At 36.2% G+C, this 25,554-nt stretch overlaps 1 protein-coding gene across 2 annotated transcripts in view; it reads right to left on the reverse strand.

Moving 5' to 3' along the window:
• PDCD6I (programmed cell death 6 interacting protein) overlaps positions 1-25,554 on the reverse strand; it is a 76,005-nt gene that overhangs the window by 31,604 nt on the left and 18,847 nt on the right. The window contains exons 4-10 of one of the 2 annotated variants that reach the window (XM_011723231.3): positions 20,344-20,471; positions 17,407-17,560; positions 16,190-16,290; positions 13,790-13,906; positions 6,532-6,754; positions 4,446-4,569; positions 2,028-2,205 (exon numbers count right to left, since the gene is read on the reverse strand). In XM_011723231.3, coding sequence (XP_011721533.1) covers positions 2,028-2,205; positions 4,446-4,569; positions 6,532-6,754; positions 13,790-13,906; positions 16,190-16,290; positions 17,407-17,560; positions 20,344-20,471 — 1,025 coding nt within the window. Of the gene's footprint in view, positions 1-2,027; positions 2,206-4,445; positions 4,570-6,531; positions 6,755-13,789; positions 13,922-16,189; positions 16,291-17,406; positions 17,561-20,343; positions 20,472-25,554 lie in introns of both variants that reach the window. The other variant, XM_011723230.3, reaches the window with a different exon arrangement.

A 25,554-nucleotide genomic window follows, 5' to 3' on the forward strand; every position in this document is an offset into this window, starting at 1 on the left:
CCAAGTACAAGTGACAGAATAACACACACAAGGCTGTTAGGAACATCAAGTAAGATAAATAAAAGTACCTCACATTAAGTTAGACAACAGACTTATGCATAAACACTAATGTGAGGTTTTTTTATGTTTTCATATTTCTAAAGATGCTTCTCACAATTGAGACATTAGACAATGTTCCTATCAAAAAAAATTTACAAAACCAAACATACATATTCAATTAATAGCAACTTAAAAGGAAATACAGTTAATATTTATATACCTACTAAGTAGTACACACAAATTCCACTTCACAACTATCTTACTGGCTAATATTAACCCTATTTTTTTGGATGATCAACTGAAACATGAAGATATTAAGTACTTTACCCCAAGTCACAAGTCGGTTTAAGAGCTGGGAATCAAATCCAAATACAACTCTACATTCTGAGTCCTTGACCAATGAATTATGTGTAAACTACCAACTATTAAATGATGATTTACTCTTACTTCTATTTGCTAAATGTCCCAAGACTGCTTTTCATTTGACGTGCTATGCCTGCATTTCTTAGTGTTTGTCTCCTCCCTCACTATCAGACAATTACTTCTTGCTGCTGCCACTTGCATGTGGTCTTATACAATACTCTCCACTTTCTTCTCCCTATGGCTAATAAAGAAATTATTAGACATAATTTTAAAAAGGACATTAGAAAAATGTCCTTTCAGTGAAACACCAGATCACATGCTTCTTTACTCACAAATCAACAAATTTTAAAGAACTATAAGGTACAACAGTGTTTGTCAAATTTTAATAGGCACACACAAATTACTTGGGAATCTTGTTAAAATTCAGATCCTGATACAGTCGGTCTGACATGGGGCCTGAGATTCTGCATTTCTATCAAGTACAACACAGAAAAGCTTTAGTACTGAAGTACGTAATACCAATTATGATTTCTTTAGTTTTTCTGTTTATTGAATGTGTCTACACAAATAAGGTTGGTGAATGTTAACTGTATAATTAATATAGAACCCCTCATAAATAGCAGCTTTCTCAAGTCAACAACGCAGTAAATTTCCACCTTAACCTTTTTCAAAAGCTGATTTGGATTGAAAGGTGAGTAACAATCACTATCTCATCATCCTAACAGTTAAAGTAACTGCAATACACCATCATCATTAAAGGAATATAATAGTAATAATAGCTGTAACTTATTAAAGCATATCCTATAGTCCAAAGGCTAGGCATCTTACTGTTCTAGCTTAATTAATTATCTAAATGACCCTGGGAGGTAAATATTCTCATCCACAAGACTCACACTCTCTCAAGTACTCTGCCCCTACCCCAAAGTACTTGGAAATGGTAAAAATACAATATCCTCTGAAAGTTAACTGAAAAATCAAAACATCATAGATTAAAGCATTGATAAGTCATCTAAAATAGATAACATGACTCCTAAACTGGCAAAAGCCCATATAACCAGTGAAATGTATTTTTGCTAAGGAAAGAAACTTTACCAATTAGGGAGAAGAGGTGAAAGCACTATAAAAAGAGAATAACACTGGCAAACAGTTAGCTTTAGCCAAAAAAACTGTCAATAATATTTCACTACTACTAATAAAATGCCATCTCTACTGGAAAATGGATGCAGTTGCCTTATAAAACATCTGATGGCCTAACTTCCTTTGTCTAATTTCCATGATTACCAAGAAAGTTGATCTGCCTATGTATAAAATAAGTCAATAATTACAAAGACTGAACAGTTTGTATAATAGTTAATTTATCTTGGTATACTAGTTTTACACAGTGGTCATTTGAGTTTCATTAATGTGTACTTACTTACCCTTAAGATACGAATGAAACCCATTCTCACTCAACCAGAATTTCTCTTATGCTAAAGAGAAGGCTCTGGGCCACAGTAAATTCACCAAAGTAATGAATACTAACTACACTGTGAACACTAGCATGAGGAAGTCTCCAGGCCCAATCCCTGCTGGACATCAAGGGATCACAGTGTTTATACTTGAAAAGCAAATCTTATAAAACATACCTCATCTAGGATTTCTCTATTTCGTTGCAGTAATTCAGGCAGCTCTTTAATCAACTGATCAACAGTCTGGATGCCTCCCTGTTCAATCACAGATCTGGATTTAGTCAATATAGACTGAGGTACAGTGTCTCCAGACACATCTTCAATTGCTGCTGGAAGATTAAGGGAAGCTAGCACCCTGAAAAAATGAGATACTATGTTATGTTGAAGTCTAAAACAATTTAAAATAACTCCTCATCAATATTTACTTTATTTAATTTAATCTTCTATAACCAAATCAACAGCAATGGAGTTAGCACCCAGAAAAACTAGATAAGCCCTATCAATGAAAAACAAAGCAAAGATTAACAGAAAAACAAAACAAAAAAAATCAGTGATTGATGAAATTAAACCAAAATCATTAAAAAAATTAAGTTCACAATTCAGAATTAAAAGCCAAAAAATAGGCTGGTGCAGTGGCTCACACCTGTAATCCCAGCACTTTGGGATGCCAAGGCAGGCAGATCACCTGAGGTCAGGAATTTGAGACCAGCCTGGCCAACATGGTGAAATCCCGTCTCTAATAAAAATACAAAAATTAGTCAGGCGTAGTGGTGGGCACCTATAATCCCAGCTACTTCAGAGGCTGAGGCACGAGAATCACCTGAAGCCAGAAGACGAAGGTTGCAGTGAGCTGAGATCTCGCCACTGCACTCCAGCCTGGGCAACAGAGTGAGACTCCATCTTGGGGAAAAAAAAAAAAAAAAGCAAAAAAATAAGAAAAACTATGACCACATTAAAATATATTAGGTATCATTGGTTTACAGTTCAAACTTCTTTCAGTCTAAGTAATTAAGTCAAAAATTCTATCCTAAAAAAAGTCTTTTATACTTTTGATTGTTACAGTATCTCTAACAAGTCAGAAACAATACACAAATTATTTTTTTCTTTTCTGCTCTCTTTCAACAGAATCAATAGTTATAATTTCACATCATCTAGGCAAAATGTCAACAGAAAATAGATGCCCTAAGTATTCATTACAGAATCTTCATCTGTTCTCAGTTTTATGGCACAATAACAATTCCTGAGTTATTTCATTTACATGATGGGGAAGGGAGGAACATATCCCTACCTACTATGTAAAGACAAAAAGGCAAATGAAATTATGTAATACAATGAACTCCTCAGAAAATAAGTTCTGTAAAATCTCGGACTGTCTGTTAATCACATGCTAGAGTAAACTTATATCCCTTTCTTGTTAAAGAAAAATGATGGTAAAATCCATGCATTAATCAAAACTAAAAACATGAAAAGGCAAGCCAACTACAAGAGAAATATAGTTGGCCCTTGAACAACACAGATTTGAACTACATGAGTCCATGTATATGTGGTCTTTCACCTCTTTCACCTCTGCCACCTCTAAGACAGCAAGACCAACCCTCCCTCCTCCTCTTCCTCAGCCTACTCAACATGAAATCGACAAGGACGAAGACCTTTACGATGATCCACTTCCATTTAATCATAATAAATATATTTTCTCTTCCTTATGATTTTCTTAATAGCATTTTTTCTCTAGCTTGTAAGAATATACTATATAAGACATATACAAAATATGTGTTAACTGACTGTTTATATGTTATCGGTAAGGCTTCCGGTCAACGGCAGGCTATTAGTAGTTAACTCAAAAGTTATATGCAGATTTGACTGTGCAAGGGGGTCAGCTTCCATAACCCATGTGACCGGCGCTATGATTAAGATAGAGAACATTACTGTTACCCTAAAAAAATTCTCTCATGCACCTTTCCCAGTCCTCCTTCTCCTGGCCCCTGGCCACTACTGATCTGCTCCGTGTCTTAAGTTTAGTTTTACTTTTTATACAACTTAAAATAAGGGTAATCATTCTAGCATATACATATACAGTACTTGCACTATGTACAGTATATACTTAGAATGTGTTTTGCTTTTTTTCACTTAGCTACAGTTTTTGAGATTCATCTATATTATGTGTATCAGTTTGAGTCTTTCTATTGCTGAGCAGTATTCCATTTTATGGTTATAGAGCAGTTTGTTAAACTCTTTCACCTGTTAATGGACATTTCAGTTTCTATGAACATTTATCGAAAATGTTATCGAAATTCGTTCAGAACACTAAACGTACCATGTATCTGAGTTCATTTCTTCTTCTCATTTCCCCCCAAATAAATACATCTTAAAATACAAATTTTTAATCAAATATCCTCACCTTGTTTCTATAATTTCTTCCAACTATATTTGCTAGAGCTTCATAAATACAATGTTCACCAAAAATGGTTGTGTGTGTCTACATTTTCTATTTTATGTACTCTTGACACTTAGCTCTAAGCTCAGAAACTAAAATGTTCATGAACTAAAGAACAACCAAACGGAAAACTTTAGGCTCTAAAATTAAGCTCTACCTACCCATTTGCCAAAGTGGTGGCTTCTCTCATCTGAGCAATTGATCTGTTAACCAAATCAGCTTTCCTCTGATTATAGGCAGCCAAAGACTGCTGCACTGACACAGGAACCATCTTCTCAAACAGATCTAAAATTAGGAAGAGAAATTACAACAAAATTTTAAGACAAAAATCCGAACTGTAAAAGCAACTGTTCATATTTTCTTTCCAATATTTACATAGTCTATAAATATTTGATATTTAAAGTTCAAAATGTCAATAGTCTATTGATATTTAAAGATCAAAACTAAATCACTATTTAAAACAAATGATAAAGAGAATTTTTAGATCACTACATTCACGGACAATGGCAACAATGAAAAGTTTCTTCTTTGAACTTAATTTTCTTTAACTTTTTCAGATGTGTGAGGGATCTTTGGTGACGCTGTTCATTTGTTGATTAAATTGACTGAGCAAGGGGTCAGGAGCAGTGGCTAAGGCCTGTAATCCCTCCCAGCACTTTGGGAGGCCAAGGTAGGCAGCTCACCTGAGGTAAGGAGTTCAAGACCAGTCTGGCCAACTTGGTGAAACCCCCATCTCTACTAAAAATACAAAATTTAGCCAGTGTGATGGTAGGCGCCTGTAGTCCCAGCTACTGGGGAGGCTGAGGCAGGAGGATCGTCTGAATCCAGGAGGCGGAGGTTGCAGTGAGCTGAGATTGTGCCACTGCACTGCAGCCTGGGCAACAGTGCAACACTCGGTCTCAAAAAAATTTAAAAATTGACTGAGTGGGTCACAGCAGCAGGATTCCATTTCTGGCTCCAACACTTCCTAGCTATGTGACCTTGAGGAAATTACTTAACCACTCTGTGCATCAGTATCCTCATCAAATAGGGATAATAACAGTACCCCTCTCAGGGCACTTGTGAAAACTAATGAGCTAATATTTGTAAAGTGCTTAAAGAGTGCCTGGCACATTGTAAACACTTTGTGTTTGCTAAATAAACATATAATCACCCTTTCCCAGTAACAGAATGTTCTCCTTGGGATCTCAGCTAGAGGCTACCATCTGTTGTATACATCTACAATATAATAACATTTATTTATCTCATACAAATATCACTACAGAAGTTTACATGTTTAAAGAAACAGGCTGGGCACGGTGGCTCATGCCTGTAATCCCAGCACTTTGGGAGGCCGAGGCAGGTGGATCACCTGAGGTCAGGAGTTCCAGGCCAGCCTGACCAACATGGAGAAACCCTGTCTCTACTAAAAACACAAAATTAGCTGGGCGTGGTGGCGGGCACCTGTAGTCCCAGCTACTTGGGAGGCTGAGGCAGGAGAAATCTCCTGAACCCGGGAGGCGGAGGTTGCAGTGAGGGAGATAGTGCCACTGCACTCCAGCCTGGGCGACAAAAGCGAGACTCTGTCTCAAAAAAAAGAAAAAAAAAAGTATTTTTGTGGTTTATTTTTATATTCCATTTTTATTTTATTTTATTTATTTATTTTTTGAGAAGAGATCTCACTCTGTCATCCAGGCTGGAGTATGGTGGCACGATCTCAGCTCACTGCAACCTCCACCTCCCACGCTCAAGCAAACCTCCCACCTCAGCCTCCAGAGTAGCTAAAGCCACAGGCATGCACCACCATGCCAATTTTTTTTTTTTTTTTTTTTTTTTTTTTTGGTAGAGACAGGGTTTCACCAGTTGCCAAGGCTGGTCTCTAACTCCTGAGCTTGGCAATCTACCCATCTCAGCCTCCCAAAGTGCTAGGATTACAGGTGTGAGCCACCACATCCAGCCATATTTGTTTATTTTTAATGGCAGCATCTTAAATAACAAATGTTAACAAAATGACAAGTGCTACAGTCTTCATCAAACACACAGTTTCAAGTCTTCTAACCATTGCATACTTTACATATGCTTTGTTGTTTACTTTCCATCTTAACATTGCACTGACACAATACAATATTTATTCTTATATTCATTTTAAACAACACGAAAGCGAATTATATTCAAAGCATACAATAGCAAATATGTGATTTTTAGCTAGGAAAAACAGAGTAAACTAGAGGAAAATAAGATTAACGTGTGTCTGAATAATTGACATACCAGTAAATTTCTGACTGATGGGTACATTGACTGGGGTGGATTTCACAAGTGTGGCTTTGCCAATAGGATCTAGATCTTTAAGGTCTGGAACTCGATCATGATAAATGAAGTCATTATCCTTCTTTGCTGCAGTAAGGGCACGATTGATTTTGTCAGAAAAATCCTTCACATTAACATATTCATCATAGCGAGATGCCACTGTTTTAATCAGTTCTGCTGCATGCTAAAAAGAAAAACGTCAACAACAACAACAAAAAAAGGAGATGATTTTCTTTCTCTTTCCCCACCAAGTATTTAAGCATTGGTTTCAAAAATATATATTTAATTTGAAGACTTGCATTTCCAGCAATGTGGCTGACAGGATTATCTGGAAATTCTCCCATCACAAAATACCTGAAAACTGAAGGATAATACATAACAGCCATCCCAATAAACACATAGGCAAATTATCAAGATAATAAAAGAAATCCATGAGCCAATCAGTATAAACTGACACTGAAGAAAGCTGGCTGTTGGGTTCTTTCTTTTTTTCTTTCTTTTAGACAGAGTCTCACTCTGTGACGCCCAGGCTGGAGCACCGTGGCGCCATCTCGGCTCACTGTGACCTCCCAAGTTCAAGCAATTCTCCCACCTCAGCCTTCCAAGAAGCTGGAATTACAGGTGTGCGCACCCACGCCAAGCTAATTTTTGTATGTTTTGGTAGACATGGGGTTTTATCATATTGACCAGGCCAGTCTCCAACTCCTGATCTCAAGTGATCTGCCCACCTCAGCCTCCCAAAGTGCTGGCATTACAGCCATGAGCCACTGTGCCCCATCTGGCTGTTGGTTATTTCTATATCCAAAGAATTAGCAATTAAAACTTATTAAAGGCCCTCATGGAGACCTGAAACAAGGGTCTTGAAACCACACAACACAGAGAATTGAGATGCACCTCTTTCACTCCTTCACATGAAGGCAGGAACCTCAAAGGGTAACACTCAGTGAAAGGGTGGATCTGAAAAAAATTACCCAACAACACAGAAAGTGAACAACATGTCAATATCAATAATAATTTTTTTTTAAGTTTGGCCTTATAAAAAAAAAGAACATAAGCCACATACAAATTTAGGTGATATTAGGTATAAAGACATCATATAAAATAGACAATGAGGCCAAAAGCATTATTAGGGATAAATATAATACATAATCTTTTAATATTTGCCAATTTACCAGAAAGATATAAAATTTCTTACATTTTGCCTGTAATAGTTTCTATATAAACAATTATAATGAGAAATTGATACATCTACCCATAATCAAAGTGGAAGATTTTAACATATCTGTCTCAGCAATGGCTGGACCAGATTTTTAAAAAGTGTAAGATTATAGAAGATTTGAGCAACACAATTAACAAGTTTGGCTTACCATACATAGAGAACACTAGACTCCACAAATAGAAAATATATTATATTACCAGGCATATAGAAAGCATCTACATCTATAAAATGACCAGATGAAGAGATAAGGCAAGTCTAAAACACCAAAATTACAAGAATACAAAAATGGTTTAATACTAGAAAATCTACTTATATAATTCTCGAAAATGTTACAAAATCAAATTTCTCCATAGATGTTGAAAAAGAATTTGATAAAATTCAGTATTCTTGATTTTTTAAAAATCTTAATAAAATAGAAATAGATATAGTTCCTTAACATGATAAAAATCTTAACCTCCAAAGCTGGTATCAAGCTTAGAGAAAGACAACCAAAACAAAACAAAAGCTACCCTTCAGTGTAAACTAGGAAATGGGAAATTGCACAAATTTAAATCACTTTTTAAATTTGTAAATCAAATTTGATTTGTAAATGTGGTTGAACCCTCCCCCAAATAGCAAACACTAGTACCAGAACCATAGGTACCCTATACATAGAGGGGGAAAACAAGGGAGTGCTAAGGGTGCCACCCTCAGTTAAAACTACTTTAAGCAAATCTGAAAACAATAAAACAGGATGAGTAAACCTTGCCAGGTGATGATAAAGGCAAAGCCAACTGGCCCCTATCACGCCACCAGGGGATCACAGAAAAAAATGTGATGCTGAGGGGTCTCATCCCAAGAGAGCTGCTGAGAAAAAGAAGTAGACAGATTAACTAAAAAGACAGGGTTGCTAAGGGAAGCAGAAACAGAGAACAGAAAAGTAGGGAGGGAGAAGAAAAGGCATAAGCACTCAGAAAATGCCAGCAGAATATAAACTCTAAAAGTAGCTGCATCAACTTGAAATGCAAAGGCTGTGAGGAATTCAGGGAAGCACAGGTATGGAGGTAGTGGGATTCTTCCTAATCCAGGGTAGGCTTTAAGAGCCAGAGAAGTGTACCTTAGGAGGGAGCCCTTAACACAATGATGCTTGTAAAGCTAACCCTGCCCATTTCCCCACACAGGAACCTCCAGCAAAATAAATCTCATTCAAACACAAGTAACTGAAAAGGCAACTCATCTCTCAACACAAAAAAACCATAAGAAAAAAACTGAAAACAAGCAGTATATCTTTCCAGTAGATAATGAAACTCACCAAAGAAATGTTGCCGCAAAGTAGATGAAAACAGTATGCCAAAAACTAAACTAAACTAAAATACTTAAGAACACAATGAAAGTACCAAAAGAACAGAAGACTGGATGGCCCAAACCAGAGTGAGTGATAGCCAAATAGCAAAAGAATATAAAACAGGAAGTGGCAGAACTCACGAAAGTAAAGAAAAACACAAATTTAAGAAAGCAAGACTGAGACATTTATACGAGGAGCAAAAGGGAAAATAGACATCACAGAAATCGTAGTAAAAAAACATACAAAACAAGAAAAAGTGAAGAAAACTCAACACAGAAGTTGGGAAGGAGAAGGCTGTTACAAATTAAAGATTCAGAGAGCATATCAACCAAATGCAAAGTGAGGACTTTGTGTGGATCCTGATTTGAACAAACCAAGACCCCTGAGAAAAAAATCAGGGAAAACTAAACTAGATGTGGATAATACTGGATTATGACTACTAATTCATATTAATATTAATTTTGTTAGATTGGGATAATGAGCCATCTAACAAAATTTTTTAATTGTTTAAATTTTTGTATTTTAATTTTTTAAAATCTTTATCTCTTAGAGATACAGGCTAAAAAACTTAAGAATGACATGATAGGTGAGATAGTTGTAAAATACTCCAAAAAATAAGAAGGAAAGGGGAAATAGCTAAAACACAAAATAGTGAAATACTGATAATCACTTAAGTTGCGTAATGGAAATTCAATGATCATACTTTTATATATGTTTGATGTTTTCCATAATAGTTAAACAAAAAAAAAATTTCATATGAAGAAACATATGCAAGAATAGTCAAGAAAATTCAGAAAATGACAAAATTCAAAAAACAAGCAAGAATAGGCAGAAAAATTCAAAAAATAAGAGATAATAATACCTATCAGACATTAAAACAGTCTAGTATAAACAACTAAAATGATATGGAACTGGAGTATGAACAGATAAACACGTCAATGAAACAACAAAAGCAGAAACAGATCCCAGTACATACCATGAATCTAATGTGTGAGAAAGTCAGAATCTCATATCAGTGAGGAAAACAAGGCTATTATAATAAATGGTTTGGGGACAACTGGCTAGCCATTGGAAGAAGACTTTAAAAACTGGATCCCTATCTAGCACCACACATCAGGATAAATTCCAAGTGGATGAACAATCCAAATATATAACAAATTACAGACATATTTATATTTTGCTATCAGCCATCTCATTTCTATTAATTTATTTAAGATATACCTGCTGCTATGTACGGGACTGTGTTCCCCAAATTTCTTATTTTGAATCCCTAACTCCTAATGTGATGGTATTTGAACATGGGACCTCTGGAAAATAATGGGGTTTAGATGAGGTCACGAAGGTGGGGCCTCACAGGGGATTGGTGCCCTCATAAGAAGAGACACCAGAGGGCTTGCTCTTGCTGTTCACCATATGAGGACACAGAGAGAAGGCCATCTGTAAATCTCACCGGAATATGACCATACTGGCACCCTGACCTTGGATTTCCAGGCTCCAGAACTATGAGAAAATAAATTTCTGTTGTTTAAACCACCCAGTCTATGGTTTTCTTATGGCAGCCTAAGCTAAGACACCTGCTGAAGTACAAAATAACTTGTGCACGTGATTTTTTACTGTAGCACTGTTTATAATAGTGAATCTTGGAAACATTCAAGTATCCAGCAATAGGAGACAGCAATAAACTGTGGTTTACACAGTGAAGTATAATGCAGCTCTAAGGATGGTCTAGCTACTGCTGAATTAAGATGAAGAGACCTTCAGGATACATTGTTATATGAGAAAAGAAGGTATATAACACTGTATATATTAATAGCACACTACCACTTCAGTAAGAATGAGAAGTGAGAATATGCAATGTGTGTGTGTGTGTGTGTATGCATGTGTGTGTTGTGTATGTATATATTTGCTTCTATTTCAAAGAAAGAAAAAGAAAAAAGAAATTAATGGAAATTAACTATGGGGCAGTGGGAATAATGGATGGAGGGAAAAAGAGGAACAGGAATTAAACTATATAATCTTATATATACCTATTTTCCCCATTTTGAAAAATTGCAAGCCCACAAAATAATTACGTAGGTTCAACAATTACCATTTTGCCACATTTGCTTTATCTATTCCTTTCCCATACAAACACATAATCATGTACCTTTTTTTCTTTTATTGCAGAACTATCTGAAACTGAAGTTAGATGTTATGAGCCCTCATCCCTAAACACATCAGCAAGTATTCTTTCTATAAGGACAATCTCCTTAATACCCACAACCTAGTATCATAACTAAGAAAATACTTGCACAAAATCGATTTACAATCTTGCTAGGTCCTTCATTAATGAGTCAAATAAATCTTTGACATGTAGTCATTCTATGTGAGTCATGTTTTTGTATCTGTGTGTATATGTGTGTATTTCTATATCTTTTTGAAAATTGTATTTCATCATCTTTGAAGATCCACCAAGATGACCAAGAAGATCCATCTTCTGGGGCCACATAAACTGCACTGTTCAAGAACTGCAACTCATGAGCTGTATTAAGCTCAGGTACAATTTTTCTTGGCCCCAGAAGTGATTCCAAGCAGTAATTTTACCATTGCTGCCATTTTATCTATTGTTTTGATTTTCCTGATTGTGATTTTATTTTCATTTCTGGTTTGCATAGGACCAGTAAGTTATTTCTCTCTGCTAGTAGCCAAAACTAGAAAGTTGGTTTAATAGTGTGACCTCCTAATGATCTCCATCAGAATCATGGGGTATTATTCTCTCCTGAATGAGAAACTACAGAGAGTATGGTTTATTGGTCAACTTCTTGTCTGTTCTGTTTGCCTTCTTGGGAGTGTAAATCAATTAAGAATAACTGTCCTTTGAAATATGGACCAGTGAGTGTGTTCTGTGTTAACTTTTTTGAGAAGGGGTGTCACTATATTGTCCACGCTGACCTCAAACTACTAGCTTCAAATGATCCTCCCACTTCAACCTCCCAAGCAGCTAGACTACAGGCAGGTGCCATCACACCCAACTTCTGTCTTAACTTTTAACCTATAAATAAAGCTGTAAAACTAAAGCTGCTAAATCTATGTGTCTATAACTGAGGAAGTGTTTACCTCTCTCCCATTGTGTGAATTTGAAATAATTTCCATTTTCAGGGGTACTTAAAAATGAGATTAAATTTCAGAAGGAGTTCTTTCTCTGACTGATTATATTATAGAGACTAAATATGGGCTTACTTAAATCTAATAGTCCCAGAAACCAGAAAATAAAGAAACTAAACTTATAATTTAAATATGCTAGCCTTAAAAAAAAAATTCTTTCCACAAATTCCTTGTTCAGAATCATTTTTATATATGAATCTAAGTTACTGTAATCAAAGTGAAGCCCCAGACAAATCTGGGTTTGACTTTTTTAAAAAGTCTTTCTCTCATTTGGTGACTGTGAGATGTTTCCCCATGAAAAGGCTAATTAATTAATCTGAACCTCCTAAACAACATTTCCATTGTTATGGTCTGAATATGTCCCCCAAGTTCATGCGCTCCCAATCCCAAAGTGTTGGGACATGGGGACATAATAAGAGGTGATTAGATCAAGAGGGCTCTGCCCTCATGAATGGATTAATGTCATCATCAAGGGAGAGGGTTAGTTATCAAGAGAGGGGCTTCGTTAAGCAGTTCGGCTCCCCTCTTGCCCTCTCTCACTCACTAGCACTCTCTTGCCCTTCTACCTTTCATCACAGGTGACACAGCACAAAGTCCCTCACCAGGTGCCAGCACTTTGACATTGGACTTCCCAGTCTTCAGAATTGTGACAAATTTCTGTTCTTTATCAATTACCCAGTCTGTGGTATTCTGCTATAACAGCACAAAATGAACCAAGACAACCACAGTATCTTCTAATAATCAGTACATATTTAAACTTCCCTAACTCAAATGCCCTAAGTCATATTTCTATCCTCTGCCTACTAATACTCAAAACACAAACAACTCATACAAACAGCTCTTGCTCCTGCTGGCAAGTTGCCTCAGGTGCCATAATCTCACAGCAAGTTTCTGACAACCCCAATGCCAACAGTATGAATACAACTGCACAGACGGTACTTGGCTATTCACAAGATATATATATATGTATGTGTGTGTGTGTGTATATATATGTGTATCTGGGTGTGTATATATATATGTACACACATCTCTCCACTGTCCTCAAGTAATGTAAGTATAGGCCCAGTTTAGACAAAGACCAGTCCACAAGTTAAACACTACACATACTCCTGGAGCATGGCAATTAATTTAGAATTATTTTTACGCTAAAATAAACATGAATAAAAAAGAGAACTGAATGGAAATTTTGCATGAATTTTTCAGAAAAAATATGAGCCCTCAAAAAAACATGCAGTAAAGTCTAAAGATAACAATCTGGAGATGGCAATTAATTTAGAATTATTTTTACATTAAAATAAATATGGACTAAAAAAGAGAACTGAATGCAAATTTTGCATGAATTTTTTAGATAAAATATGAGACCTCAAAGAAACACGCAGTAGATAAAGTCTAAAGATAAAAACAATCATTGTCGCTGTTGATAGGGGTGATTAATGGGAAAGGTTTTTATGGGCAAACTTGGAAATCTCACTAGGAAAAAAAAAAAAGAGATCCAAGTTAGTTACTTAAATATTTATTACCAAGAGACTCACCTGTAACCTTGCAATTTCTTCTCCAAATTTCTTCTGCTGTTTTGCCAGGATAGACTGATGGTACTCAGCATTGGCCTGCATGATACAGTGCTTTGCAGCCAAGACAGGGAACACCTCCTGGAAATAAAAATACTGACCAGGGGAGAGTCCAACCACACAAACCATCACAGACAACATGGGATGCAGGAAGAAAAAGGAAAAGAAGACAGAAATTAGAATCACCCCATTAATGGTTTAGAGATTAAGGTTAGTAATTAGGTGTAAACAGAGAAGACAACATGATTTTGTATGGACTGAAATGTATGAATTAAATTTTTTTTCTTCCAATTGAAGGGGCTTTTTTTAACTGTTAACTGAAGCCAATTTAGGTTTTTACAATTCTCTTTAATTGATCCATGAAGTCAACATTTTGTTTACAAAAAGAAAGAAAAGCATGCATTATTAGAAAGAGAAGTAGAATGGACATTCACAGAGGAACACCAAGCACAGGGCTTTAGAAGCTTTCTTATGAGCCCTTACCCAGCCTGTAGAGTTAACTAAACCATCATTACTCACAAATACTAATGAAATTGCTCTATAGATGAAAGTTTCATCATGTTTTAAAAAAAGACAGTAAATTCTCACTTAAATTCATATCCTACGAGGGTTCTTACTAAAGATGATTTTAGCCATATAAAAATGATTCAGTATCATAGATACACTAATATTTCAGTATCATGTACTCAAAAACATATAGACAAATGCACTAAGTATATGACCAATGATAATGATAAAGTGCTATTTTGCCTATTTGTTTTGAAAATAATTCCAGTCAAAATTAATTTTAAAAGATCCAAAGACATAAAGCAGAAAAGCAATTATACTAGCAGTGGCTCTTCCAAAATGCCAAATCCTAACCTGTAACCTCACTGCTTTTAGAAAGTATATGATATTAAAAAATACAAAGAATTAGGATAGACAATCACTGTCTAAATAAAAAATGTAAAAGAATCAAAAACTGAATTACTACCTTGTGTGCTTTCCTGTCTCCCAGGGAATAATTTCCTACCTTCCTGGATCACTACTTGCAGACATTTCAGTTTTATAACTAGAATATGAAAATACCTTATGAGCTTTATTAGTAAAAAGGAAAAAATAAAAGACATCTAAATTTCAAACTACACTCATGCCAATTCTCAGGGTAAGGCTGGAGCAACTTGATTCTGAAACAGGAGATTTTCAAGGAATACCAGGAATGCTGCAGAGGTAGCTTCCAAGTCTTTGTAGGTGACATTCTTCTCTCCATGACAGGACTGAACTAATGGCCCAACAGGAAGTAACGGAACACTGTGCAGCTGAACATGAGGTCTTTCAGATGAAAAAAACATGAGAGGAGATCCCGAGTCTCTTTTTAAGAGGAAGGCTACTAATACCCAAGAGTCCTGGGCAAATTTCTACTAGGCTCTTGGTGTATCTTAAATCCCCAGGAATCGTCACATTAATTCCTTATTGATCATTTTCTGAGTAATAAGTACTGCTGATGCACTTATCTGCATTTTTACTTTGCCCCCAAGTTGTCTGCAATTTTTTAATGTACAAAGATTCCTGAACATGACTTATAAATCCATAAATTCCTCTACCAAAAAAAAAAATCATGTAACAGATACCATATGATGAAACTAATTCCTTGAACATTTCTGAAGGAAGTAGTTGAAACATATATTTCACTCAAACTTTAAGTTTTCTTTATTAATCATTCCAAATGTACCTGTTAGTGATTTGCTTTGTCATTAAATGATCATCACTAAATAGTCTTTTCAATTGACACTTCAGAAAGGTTTACATTAAAACATTATACTTCCTGTGATATGTGGTTTAAGATGGTTGCTTTTCCTTAGCTGTCCATTAGCAGCCCAATTTTTTTTATCCCTGTTGGCAAAACTTAATTCTAATCAAAGTATCAGATGAATTTGTTAAGTTTTCTTTTCCTTTTTTCTTTATGTCTGTTTCTGCGCTTTAAGACTCATCTTTAAGAAAACAGGACAATAATTAAAAGTGTGAATAATCAACATGCTCAAGTATATACGCTTGTACCAAGTCACCAATGATTCAGAACTACACAATCCCTTGATTTGATAAAAGTATTAAAAACAGATGGTCAACGTTTTCCAGAAAGAGTTCTAGCTTGGAAAAACAAGTTTAGTAAAAGGTAAAGACAAAGACATCCCCTAAATATAAAAGAATTGTTCATGCATCTTAAATTAAAAAAAAAAAGAAAAAAACTATTTCTACTATATACTTCAGATAACTATATTAAAACTTCAAATTTCTTCATAAGTTTCAACTTGCTTCTTATACACAAAAAAGTCTAAATATTTCCACATGCAAAGTAAGCAAGTGTTTATAAAAACAATAACTGACCTTGGGGAGAGTATCTTTGTATTGACACTGTTTGAAAGCATCACCAAAATAATCTGCAGCCTGATTAGCCAATTTAGCTATGATGGCATCTTTCATTTTATCTGGAATACAATACGAAGTTGACCATTATAATTAAAATAAATATGAGTTAATCTGACATGTCTCAGTATAAACATTGAGATCACAAGTTTGTACACGCATCTTAAAACGTCTTTCTTGATAAATCACATTTTCTGCACAAAATTTAAAACAGACAAAATAGATTAGTGGTTGCCAGCAGTGGAGGAAAAGGGAATGAGGAGTGACTGCTAATGGGTACACAGCTTCTTTTTGGGATGATGGTAATGTTCTAAAATAAGATAGTGGTAATCAAAACTCTACGAATATACTAAAAATCTTATGTTGTACACTTAAAAAGGGCGAACTTCAGTGTATATAAATTCTATCTCAATATAAGTTGTTATTTTAAAAGAAAAAAGTATTCCAATTCCTATTTCTTCCACATGATGACTTATCTCTTATTTTCAATTTCTCTGTACTTACATATTCAGCCTATATTTCAATCTAAACTTATATGCCTTATAAGAATTATTCTTATTCCCTCATTCCCAGGGCCAGGGACTGTGCCTGGATAGTTCCTTCTTGTCATTTAGGTCTACTTTAAACAGGACCTCCTGAAAGAAAGCCTTCTTGACTAATGAATCTAAAATTAGCACAGCTTCTCCTACATCCCTATCCCATAACCATACCACCAGCCACTGTCATATAATTCTTTCTTATTTTTTATAGCAATTATTTATGAAATTAGCCTGGCAACTTAATTCTTGCTTATCATCTCTCCTGTCGCCAAAACATAAGGTTGTTTTCTAACTGTTTATCTAGAAACTAGAACAGTGACTGGCACAGAGTAAGTACCCAATAAATATTTGCAAATAAATGTTTGACATGTTAAAAACATACATAAATACTATTCCAGAATGGAGTGTTTAAAGACAATTACTAACGATCCATTTCATGACTTCAAACACAGCCTACATTCTTAAATGTGCATTTGTGCCACAAATTCAGAAAAGGATAACTAAAAATTTTCAATAATCCATATATCAAGTTCAAGAAGGAAAGCTCAACACTGAACATATATTCTAATCACTTTCTTAATTTAAAAGCCTTATCGCTTCTTTTCACATGCAACGAAATGGAAGACAAATTGTAGTTACCTCTTGTGGCTTTTAGAAAAAATACTTCTTGAGCCTGTGCCAGCATAATAAGACTGAGGGTCCCAACAGTATCTGGAGATATGTCCACAGTAGGCTCTCGATTTAAGGCAGATAAAACCGTCTCTTTAATATGTAAAAAGGCACCACTAGCAAACTAAAGGGGGGGGGGAAAGAATTTCTTTAAAACCTACAGGAACTCAGCAAGACTTAATTTCCTACTGTTACATATAAAAGTCACTTCAAATGTTAACTCAGTGAACACTTAATATATTTAAATTTTTATATTATGCAAAACCAATCTAAAACATCTGACCTACAGACAATAAGGTTATCTTTCTAAAACTCTATAGCGTAAGAAGAGATTTAACAAAAAATAAAAGTAAATTACAAGGAAAAACAAAGTAAACCAATGGAACAATCTGATTAAGCTATTTTTAGATACACTTCCTCAAAATTAACATGAGAATAGATGCAGGGATAAACATTAAAATATTTTTAGTACTGCAATACTCTTGTTTTGGTCCCAAACAAATTCATCTTACAAATAATTAAACATGCCATAGTTAGGGGACACCCCAAATAGCACATACACCTAGTCCTCTGAGGAACAGCATTACTACCCATTGCTAGTGATTTCCGTCTGGCCTTCAGAGCTCCCTAGCGAAACGTTCCCCTTCAGATTTCTCATCTCAATTATATTTTGTTAATACTGAAATAATTTTGCTTCTATGAAACAAATTATACTAAGAAAAAGAAAGAAGTCAGTCTGGGATTAAAATGTGTCATGAGTTGGCCGGGCGCAGTGGCTCACGCCTGTAATCCCAGCACTTTGGAAGGCTGAGGCAGGCGGATCACCTGAGGTCAGGAGTTCAAGACCAGCCTGGCCAAAATGATGAAACCCCATCTCTACTAAAAATACAAAAATTAGCTGGGCATGATGGCACACACTTGTAATCCCAGCTGCTCAGGAGGCTGAGGCAGGATAATCGCTTGAAGCCAGGAGGCGGAGGTTGCAGTGAGCCAAGATCATGCCATTGTACTCCTGCCTGGGCAACAAAGCGAGACTCCATCTCAAACAAGGAAAAAAAAAGTGTCATGAGTTAGATAAATAGACAACACAGAGAAAACTCAAAGTCAAATGTATTAAAATGAAAAGCATGTTTGCAGTCATTAAGTATTATAAGACTAGAGTATCTGCTAGGAACGAACAACTGAACTTGTTTAGTAAACTAGTGAATCAAAGTCTAGAACAGCTAGGTGTCTGAGTCTCTCATTTACAGATGAGGAACTGGAGGTACTAAAGAGGTTAAAGAACTTGCCCAATGGCACAAAGCTTCTGGGTGGCGAGCAGCCTAGATAAGGACCTAGGTCTAATACCACCAGTTATCTTTCCATGATACCAGGTGCCCTGCTGTGAACACTCACAGAATGGAATGTTTCTTTCATAATTCTGAATGACCTTTCTAAAATATCATATACCAATTAACTGAGTTACAGTTAACCAAAAGCTAAATAAAATTTTACTTCGTTTTCACTATTTTATCTTATTTATTTTGAGACAGAGTCTTGCTCTTGTCACCCAGACTAGAGTGCAATGGCACAATCTCAGCTCACTGCAACCTCCGCCTCCTGGGATCAAGCGATTCTCCTGCCTCAGCCTCCCAAGTAGCTCAGATTACAGGCACCCGCCACCACACCCAGCTAATTTTTCTATTTTTAATAGACACAGGTTTCACCATGTTGGCCAGGCTGGTCTGGAACTCCTGACCTCATGATCTGCCCACCTTAGCCTCCCAAAGTCCTGGGACTACAGGCGTGAGCCACCACGCCCAGTTCGTTTTCACATTTTAAAATATTTGCCATGTATAGCCTCAAAAAGAAACAGCATATGCATTATGTTTGTCATCTATGCCTATTCAAAACTGTAAGGCAAGCCACAATTTGGACCATGTTGTTTCCTTAAGGTACATTTTCCTTTTACTTTCTCAGAATAGCATTACTCACCTCTCCCTTAAACATAAACAATAGGAAAAAGCAGACTATCTTTGAGACAAGCAAATTTCATGGGAGGTTTGGGGGTGAAATAGTGGAAGGACATTTGGAATTACATGAAATTTGGAATTACATGAAATTTGGAATCAGAACTACTGAAACCCAAATGGACTGCTATATTAAGACTTCTGACCTTTAGTCTCCTCATATGTAAAATGGGAATGACATTATATGACATACATTGCAAGGTTTATCTGAGGGTCAAATAATGTACACGAAAACACTTTGCAAATTAGAAAGTAATATAAAATGACAACATGATTATATATATTACTTGACACTAATCATTTTTTTAACCAAAACAAAAAAAAAGCTGAATAAATAATAAAACAACTGCCACAAAATAACATGCCATATTAGTAAATGATTAGTATGTAAAATAGGTAACTTATGAACATTACGTGTCTGACTACATTTAAATATGACCTCTCCACATGTCTCAAAGTTAAATTTTTATTTTCTTGCCAATTTCTTGTCTTTATTTTTGTAACAGTGAAATTTCAAGTGTGTCTCACTCTAAGAAAATATATGAAAATGATGTACAAATTTTTTAAATTAGGTAATTTATTTAAAATGGATTTATCCTAAATGCCTGAGATGAAATCTCAGACATTTCATAATTTCTTCAACCAACAATTATTGAGCCTCTATTATGTGCCAGGCACTGTGCTAGGTGCTGGGTATAAAACAATGAGGAAAAACAGACTTGGTCTATAGACAGTTTATCTAAGGGCTTCAACAGTAAGAATCAATTCATTTTAAAAGTGCATTCATTTAAGAAAACATCTGTTGGGTAAGAAGTATCTATAAACCTAAATGCAAATTATTTTCCACTTAATCCAATTTAGTGTTGATCATTATTGCAGTAACTACTTTTCCGCATACCTGGTAATGCTTAGCAGCGATTTTCAATCCTTCATCATTATCCAGGTTCTGTTCTGCTGCAATTTGGCTAGCTAAGGCTGCACAATTGAACAACACACAGCTCTTTTCATATCCTAAGCTTGCAAGAGCTGTAAAAAATTAAGAAGGAAAAATTTATCAGATTATTTTTTCTAAAGAAAACAAATGTTTCAAAGAGAAATACTATGACCTCTGTCATCCCACTAACTCTCACAAAAACAAGTTTCCAGACCTGTTTTCTTGCTGTCATATGCTCCCATATTTCAAGCTGCCCTTACAGGCATTTATTTCCACAACAATATTCCCATCACCTAAAACGCTAAAGAACAGTAAGTTATTCTTTCTCTCCTTCCCTTTACTTCCACATTTCTATTACAATCAAATTCAAATGCAAAAGTCATTTTCATGTCATTTCTCTCAGTTTCTTAAATTTGAATAATTATTTCCATTTTTCCACCAACTCTCAAAATCATTGTCCCACCACAGTCAAACCAGTTCCTCATTACCACAAATCTAAGTCAATGCAATTACTCCTAGCTGGCCTTATGCTTTACTCCCTCAGGCAAATACATTTCTCAAAGAGCTAGCAGATTAGATGGGCTAAAACCCAACTCTGATAAAAAATCTACACACCTCACATCCACTTAGGATAGCTCCTATTAAAAAACAAACAGAAAATAAGCATTGATGAAGATACAAACTGGAACCCTCATGTACTGTTGGAGGGAATGCAAACTGGTGGTTGGGTATGGTGGCTTACTCTTGTAATCCCAGCACTTTAGTAGGCTGAGGCAGGAGGATCTCTTGAAGCCAAGAGTTTGAGGTCAGCCTGAGCAACACAGCAAGACCCCATCTCTACAAAAAAAAAAAAGTTTTTAATCAGCCAGGTATGGTGGTACATGTCTGTAGTCCTACCTACTCGGAGGCAAGAGGACCATTTGAGCCCAAGAGTTCAAGGCTGCAGTGAGCTATGATCATGCCACTATACTCCAGCCTGAGCGACAGAGCAAGACCCTGTCTCAAAATAAAAAATAAAAAAAGTGCAACTACTGTGGAAAACAATATGGCAGGTCCTCAAAATATTAAAAATAGAATTGCTATTTTATCCAGCAATTCCACTTTTGGGTATACACCCCCAAAAATAATGAAAGCAGAGTCTCAAAGAGATATATGTATGCCCATGTTCATAGCAGCATTATTCACAATAGCCAAACATGAAAGCAACTCAAGTGTCTGTGGACTGATGAATGTATAAACAAAAAGTAGTATATACATACAATGGAATATTAGTGAGCCTTAAACAAGAAGGAAATCATATGCTATAACAGGGATGAATCTTGAGGACATTAAGCTAAGTGCAATAAGTCAGCCACAAAAAGACAAATATTGTATGATTCCACTTATATGAGTTACCTAGAGTAATCAAATTCATAGAGACAGAAATCAGAATGATGGTTATCAGGGATGGTGGTAGGGGGAGACGGACTGTTGTTCAATGAGTACATTATTTCAGATTTGCAAGATGAAAAAGTTCTGGATGTATTCTACAACAATGTGAAAAACACCCAACACTAGTGAACTGTACACTTAAAAATGATTAAGATAACAAACTTCATGTAGTGAAACTTTTTAAATGCAGTCTATGATTCTACAGTTAAATTCAGAGACAGAAAGAATGGTAGTTGCCAAGGGCTGAGGGAAGAATGGGACATTATAATTTTTTTTTTTCCTTTTGAGACAGGGTCTCATTCTGTCACACAGGCTGGAGTGCACTAGTGCAATCACACTCATTGCAGCCTCTACCTCTTGGGCTCAATCGATCTTCCTGCCTCAGCTTCCTGAGTAGCTAGGACTACAGGCACAGGCCACCACACCCAGCTAATTTCTGTATTTTTTGTAGAGACAGTGACTCACTATGTTGCCTAGGCTGGTCTTAAACTCCTTGGTTCAAGCAATCCTCCCAACTTGGCCTCCCAAAATGCTTGAATTACAGGCATGAGCCACCACCCCCAGTCTGTGAAGTTATCATTTACTGGGCAGAGTTTCAGTTTTGTAAGGTGAAAAAGAGTTCTCAAGACGATGTTTGCACAATAATGTAAATGTACATGTACACTGAATATGCACACTGAAGTGTACACTTAAAAGGGTTAAGAAGGTATATTATGTATATTGTATCACAATTGAAAAATAACTTTTAAAAAAGAATCTATAATATCTCCCTGTTACTTACAGAATTCAATCACTTTGGAATTCAAGATCTTGCATAATGAGCAAGGCATTGACCACCAGGCAAAATAAGGTTCCTTACAAAAAACACTGAACAAACCATCTAGGAGAATCAGAACACTACATTTGTATGTTTGTACCACAGAGTAGTGCCATAAAGTAAAGCCCTCCTTGTTACAGTACTTTGGTGGCCTCCTATGTAATAATGGCCAGTTTTCAACTTGCTTCCAAACCATTCTAGTCTCCTCATTCTAAACTAAAGCAGACATAAACATTAGCATTCCTTAAAGAGATTCAAAGATAGTACATCCATAAAAGAACAGGATTTTCTTAATTAATAAGAAAAAGCTCCTAAAAATTAAAAACTTGATTGTTAAATTTTTTTCCAAAGTTTTAAAGGTGGCGGAAGGAAAAAAATTTTTCAAGTTTTAAAATTAGTATCTAGGCAATCTCTCAGAAGTAGAACATAAAGTCGAGAAAATAAAAATTACAAAAATTATGAGTGAACAACTCAGAACAACCAACATCTAAAAAAGTATTCCAAAGAAGGAGAGACAAAAGAGACAATTATCAAAGAAATATAAGAAAACTTCCCAGAGCTGAAGGGAGATATAAATGTTCAAACTAAAAGGGCCAAAAACACATGCCCTACAAATGAATTAAATGAAATCCCATTAAGTCTTTTGAGATTTCTAAACATGAAAGACAAAGAGAAGACTGTAAAAATATTCCCAAGAGCAAAGAAACAGATCACTTACAAAATAACAAAACTCAGACTTTTCATCAATAACATTAGATACTAAAAGGCAAGAGATTGGCTGGGTGCAGTGGCTCATGTCTGTAATCCCAGCACTTCGGGAGGCTGAGGTGGGCAGATCACCAAGTCAAGAGATCAAGACCATTCTGGCCAACATGGTGAAACCCCGTCTCTACTAAAAGTACAAAAATTAGCTGGATGTGGTGGTGCACGTCGGTAGTCCCAGCTACTGGGAAGGTTGACGCAGGAGAATCGCTTGAACCCCGGAGGCGGAGGTTGCAGTGCACCGAGATCGTGCCACTACACTCCAGCCTGGCAACAGAGGGAGACTTCCTATCAAAAAAAAAAAAAAAAAAAAAAGGCGGCCGGGCGCGGTGGCTCAAGCCTGTAATCCCAGCACTTTGGGAGGCCGAGACGGGCGGATCATGAGGTCAGGAGATCCAGACCATCCTGGCTAACACGGTAAAACCCCGTCTCTACTAAAAAACACAAAAAACTAGCCAGGCAAGGTGGCGGGCGCCTGTAGTCCCAGCTACTCGGGAGGCTGAGGCAGGAGAATGGCGTAAACCCGGGAGGCGGAGCTTGCAGTGAGCTGAGATCCGGCCACTGCACTCCAGCCTGGGCGACAGAGCGAGACTCCGTCTCAAAAACAACAACAACAAAAAAAGGCAAGGGATCCATGCCTTCAAGTTCTGAATATAATTTTAATTAATTCAATAAATATATACATTAGGCTAGTATGGCAGGAAAGAGCAAGGAACAAAATTAAATATCAGCCGGTCGCGGTGGCTCACACCTGTAATCCCAGCACTTTGGGAGGCCAAGGCAGGTGGAGCTGTTAAGGCCAGGAGTTCGAGATCAGCCTGGCCAACATGGTGAAACCCTGTCTCTACTAAAAACACAAAAATTTGCCAGGCATGGTGGTGCGCGCCTGTAATCCCAGCTACTCAGGAGGTTGAGGCACGAGAATCACTTGAACCCCAGAGGCGGAGGTTGCACCGAGCTGAGATCACGCGGCTGCACTCCACCTCCGGCAACAGAGCAAGACTGTTCTCAAAAAAAAAAAAAAAAAAATGAATGAAATATATTCCGAACAAGAAATAAAAGTAAACTGTTTATATATCAGATACGTATCTCAATCTATTAAGTTGCCCATAAATATTATCATACCAGACTGTAGTCTCTCATTTTGACAATTTCTCATGTATAAGAGCTTTTATGAGATTTTACATATAAGAGCTATTTTGATCTTGCAATTAACTCATCTTTTTTCCTTTATTTTCTTCTATCCATCTAAACTTAAACCAGGTTTTCAAAACAATATTTTCCTTTTTTCAAAGATGACTTTTTAAATATTTAACTGTATTCTTGTTTCTTACTTGCTCTCTTTTTCATTTTTTCTTTTATCTTTTGTTTTCTTTTGAGACAAAGTGTTGCTCTGTCACCCAGGTTGAAGAACAGTGGCATAATCACGGCTTACTGCAGTCTTAACCTCCCAGGCTCAAGCGATCCTCTCACTTCAACTCCCCAAATAGTTAGGACTACAGGCACGCGCCACGATGTCTGGCTAATTTTTGTATTTTTTGTAGAGACAGAGTTTCGTCTGTTCCCCAGGTTGGTCTTGAACTCCTGGGCTCAAGTAATCCACCTGTCTCGGCCTCCCCAAGTACTGGGATTAGAAGCATGAGCCACCACTTCCAGCCTCTAAACTTTTCAAAATGAAAATAACTAAATTATAAATATAGTTTTCTAAAATTCAAACATTTTAAACTACAAAAAAATAATTAAAAATCACCCAAGATCTCATCTTCCACAGTTAACCAGAATTTATTTTTTGGTATCTCACAAATAACTACATACACATTCACACAAATAACTTTTCACAAAGTGGATACTATACCACACTCGAGTTGCCTGGAATGCACAACTCAAGGGAGGAGGAACCACTCTAGGTTCTATATGAGCACCATCCCAAGGAGCCCAACTCAGGGGACCCTAGAGTTGTACGATGCAACAACTCTGAACTAAGGCAGGCCTTTTATTCAATATTCCATTGATAGAGCTTTACATATCAACAAATATATATATGCATTTTTATTCTTAGTATTCCAAAAGTACACAATATTTAAATGAATGAGTAGTCTTTTATTTAACCAGGACATTACTGAATGACATTTAATTACCAATTTTTGCTACTAGAAATGCCTTGA

This window comes from Macaca nemestrina, chromosome 2, assembly GCF_043159975.1.
Source record: "Macaca nemestrina isolate mMacNem1 chromosome 2, mMacNem.hap1, whole genome shotgun sequence".
Classification (NCBI taxonomy): Eukaryota; Metazoa; Chordata; class Mammalia; order Primates; family Cercopithecidae; genus Macaca; species Macaca nemestrina.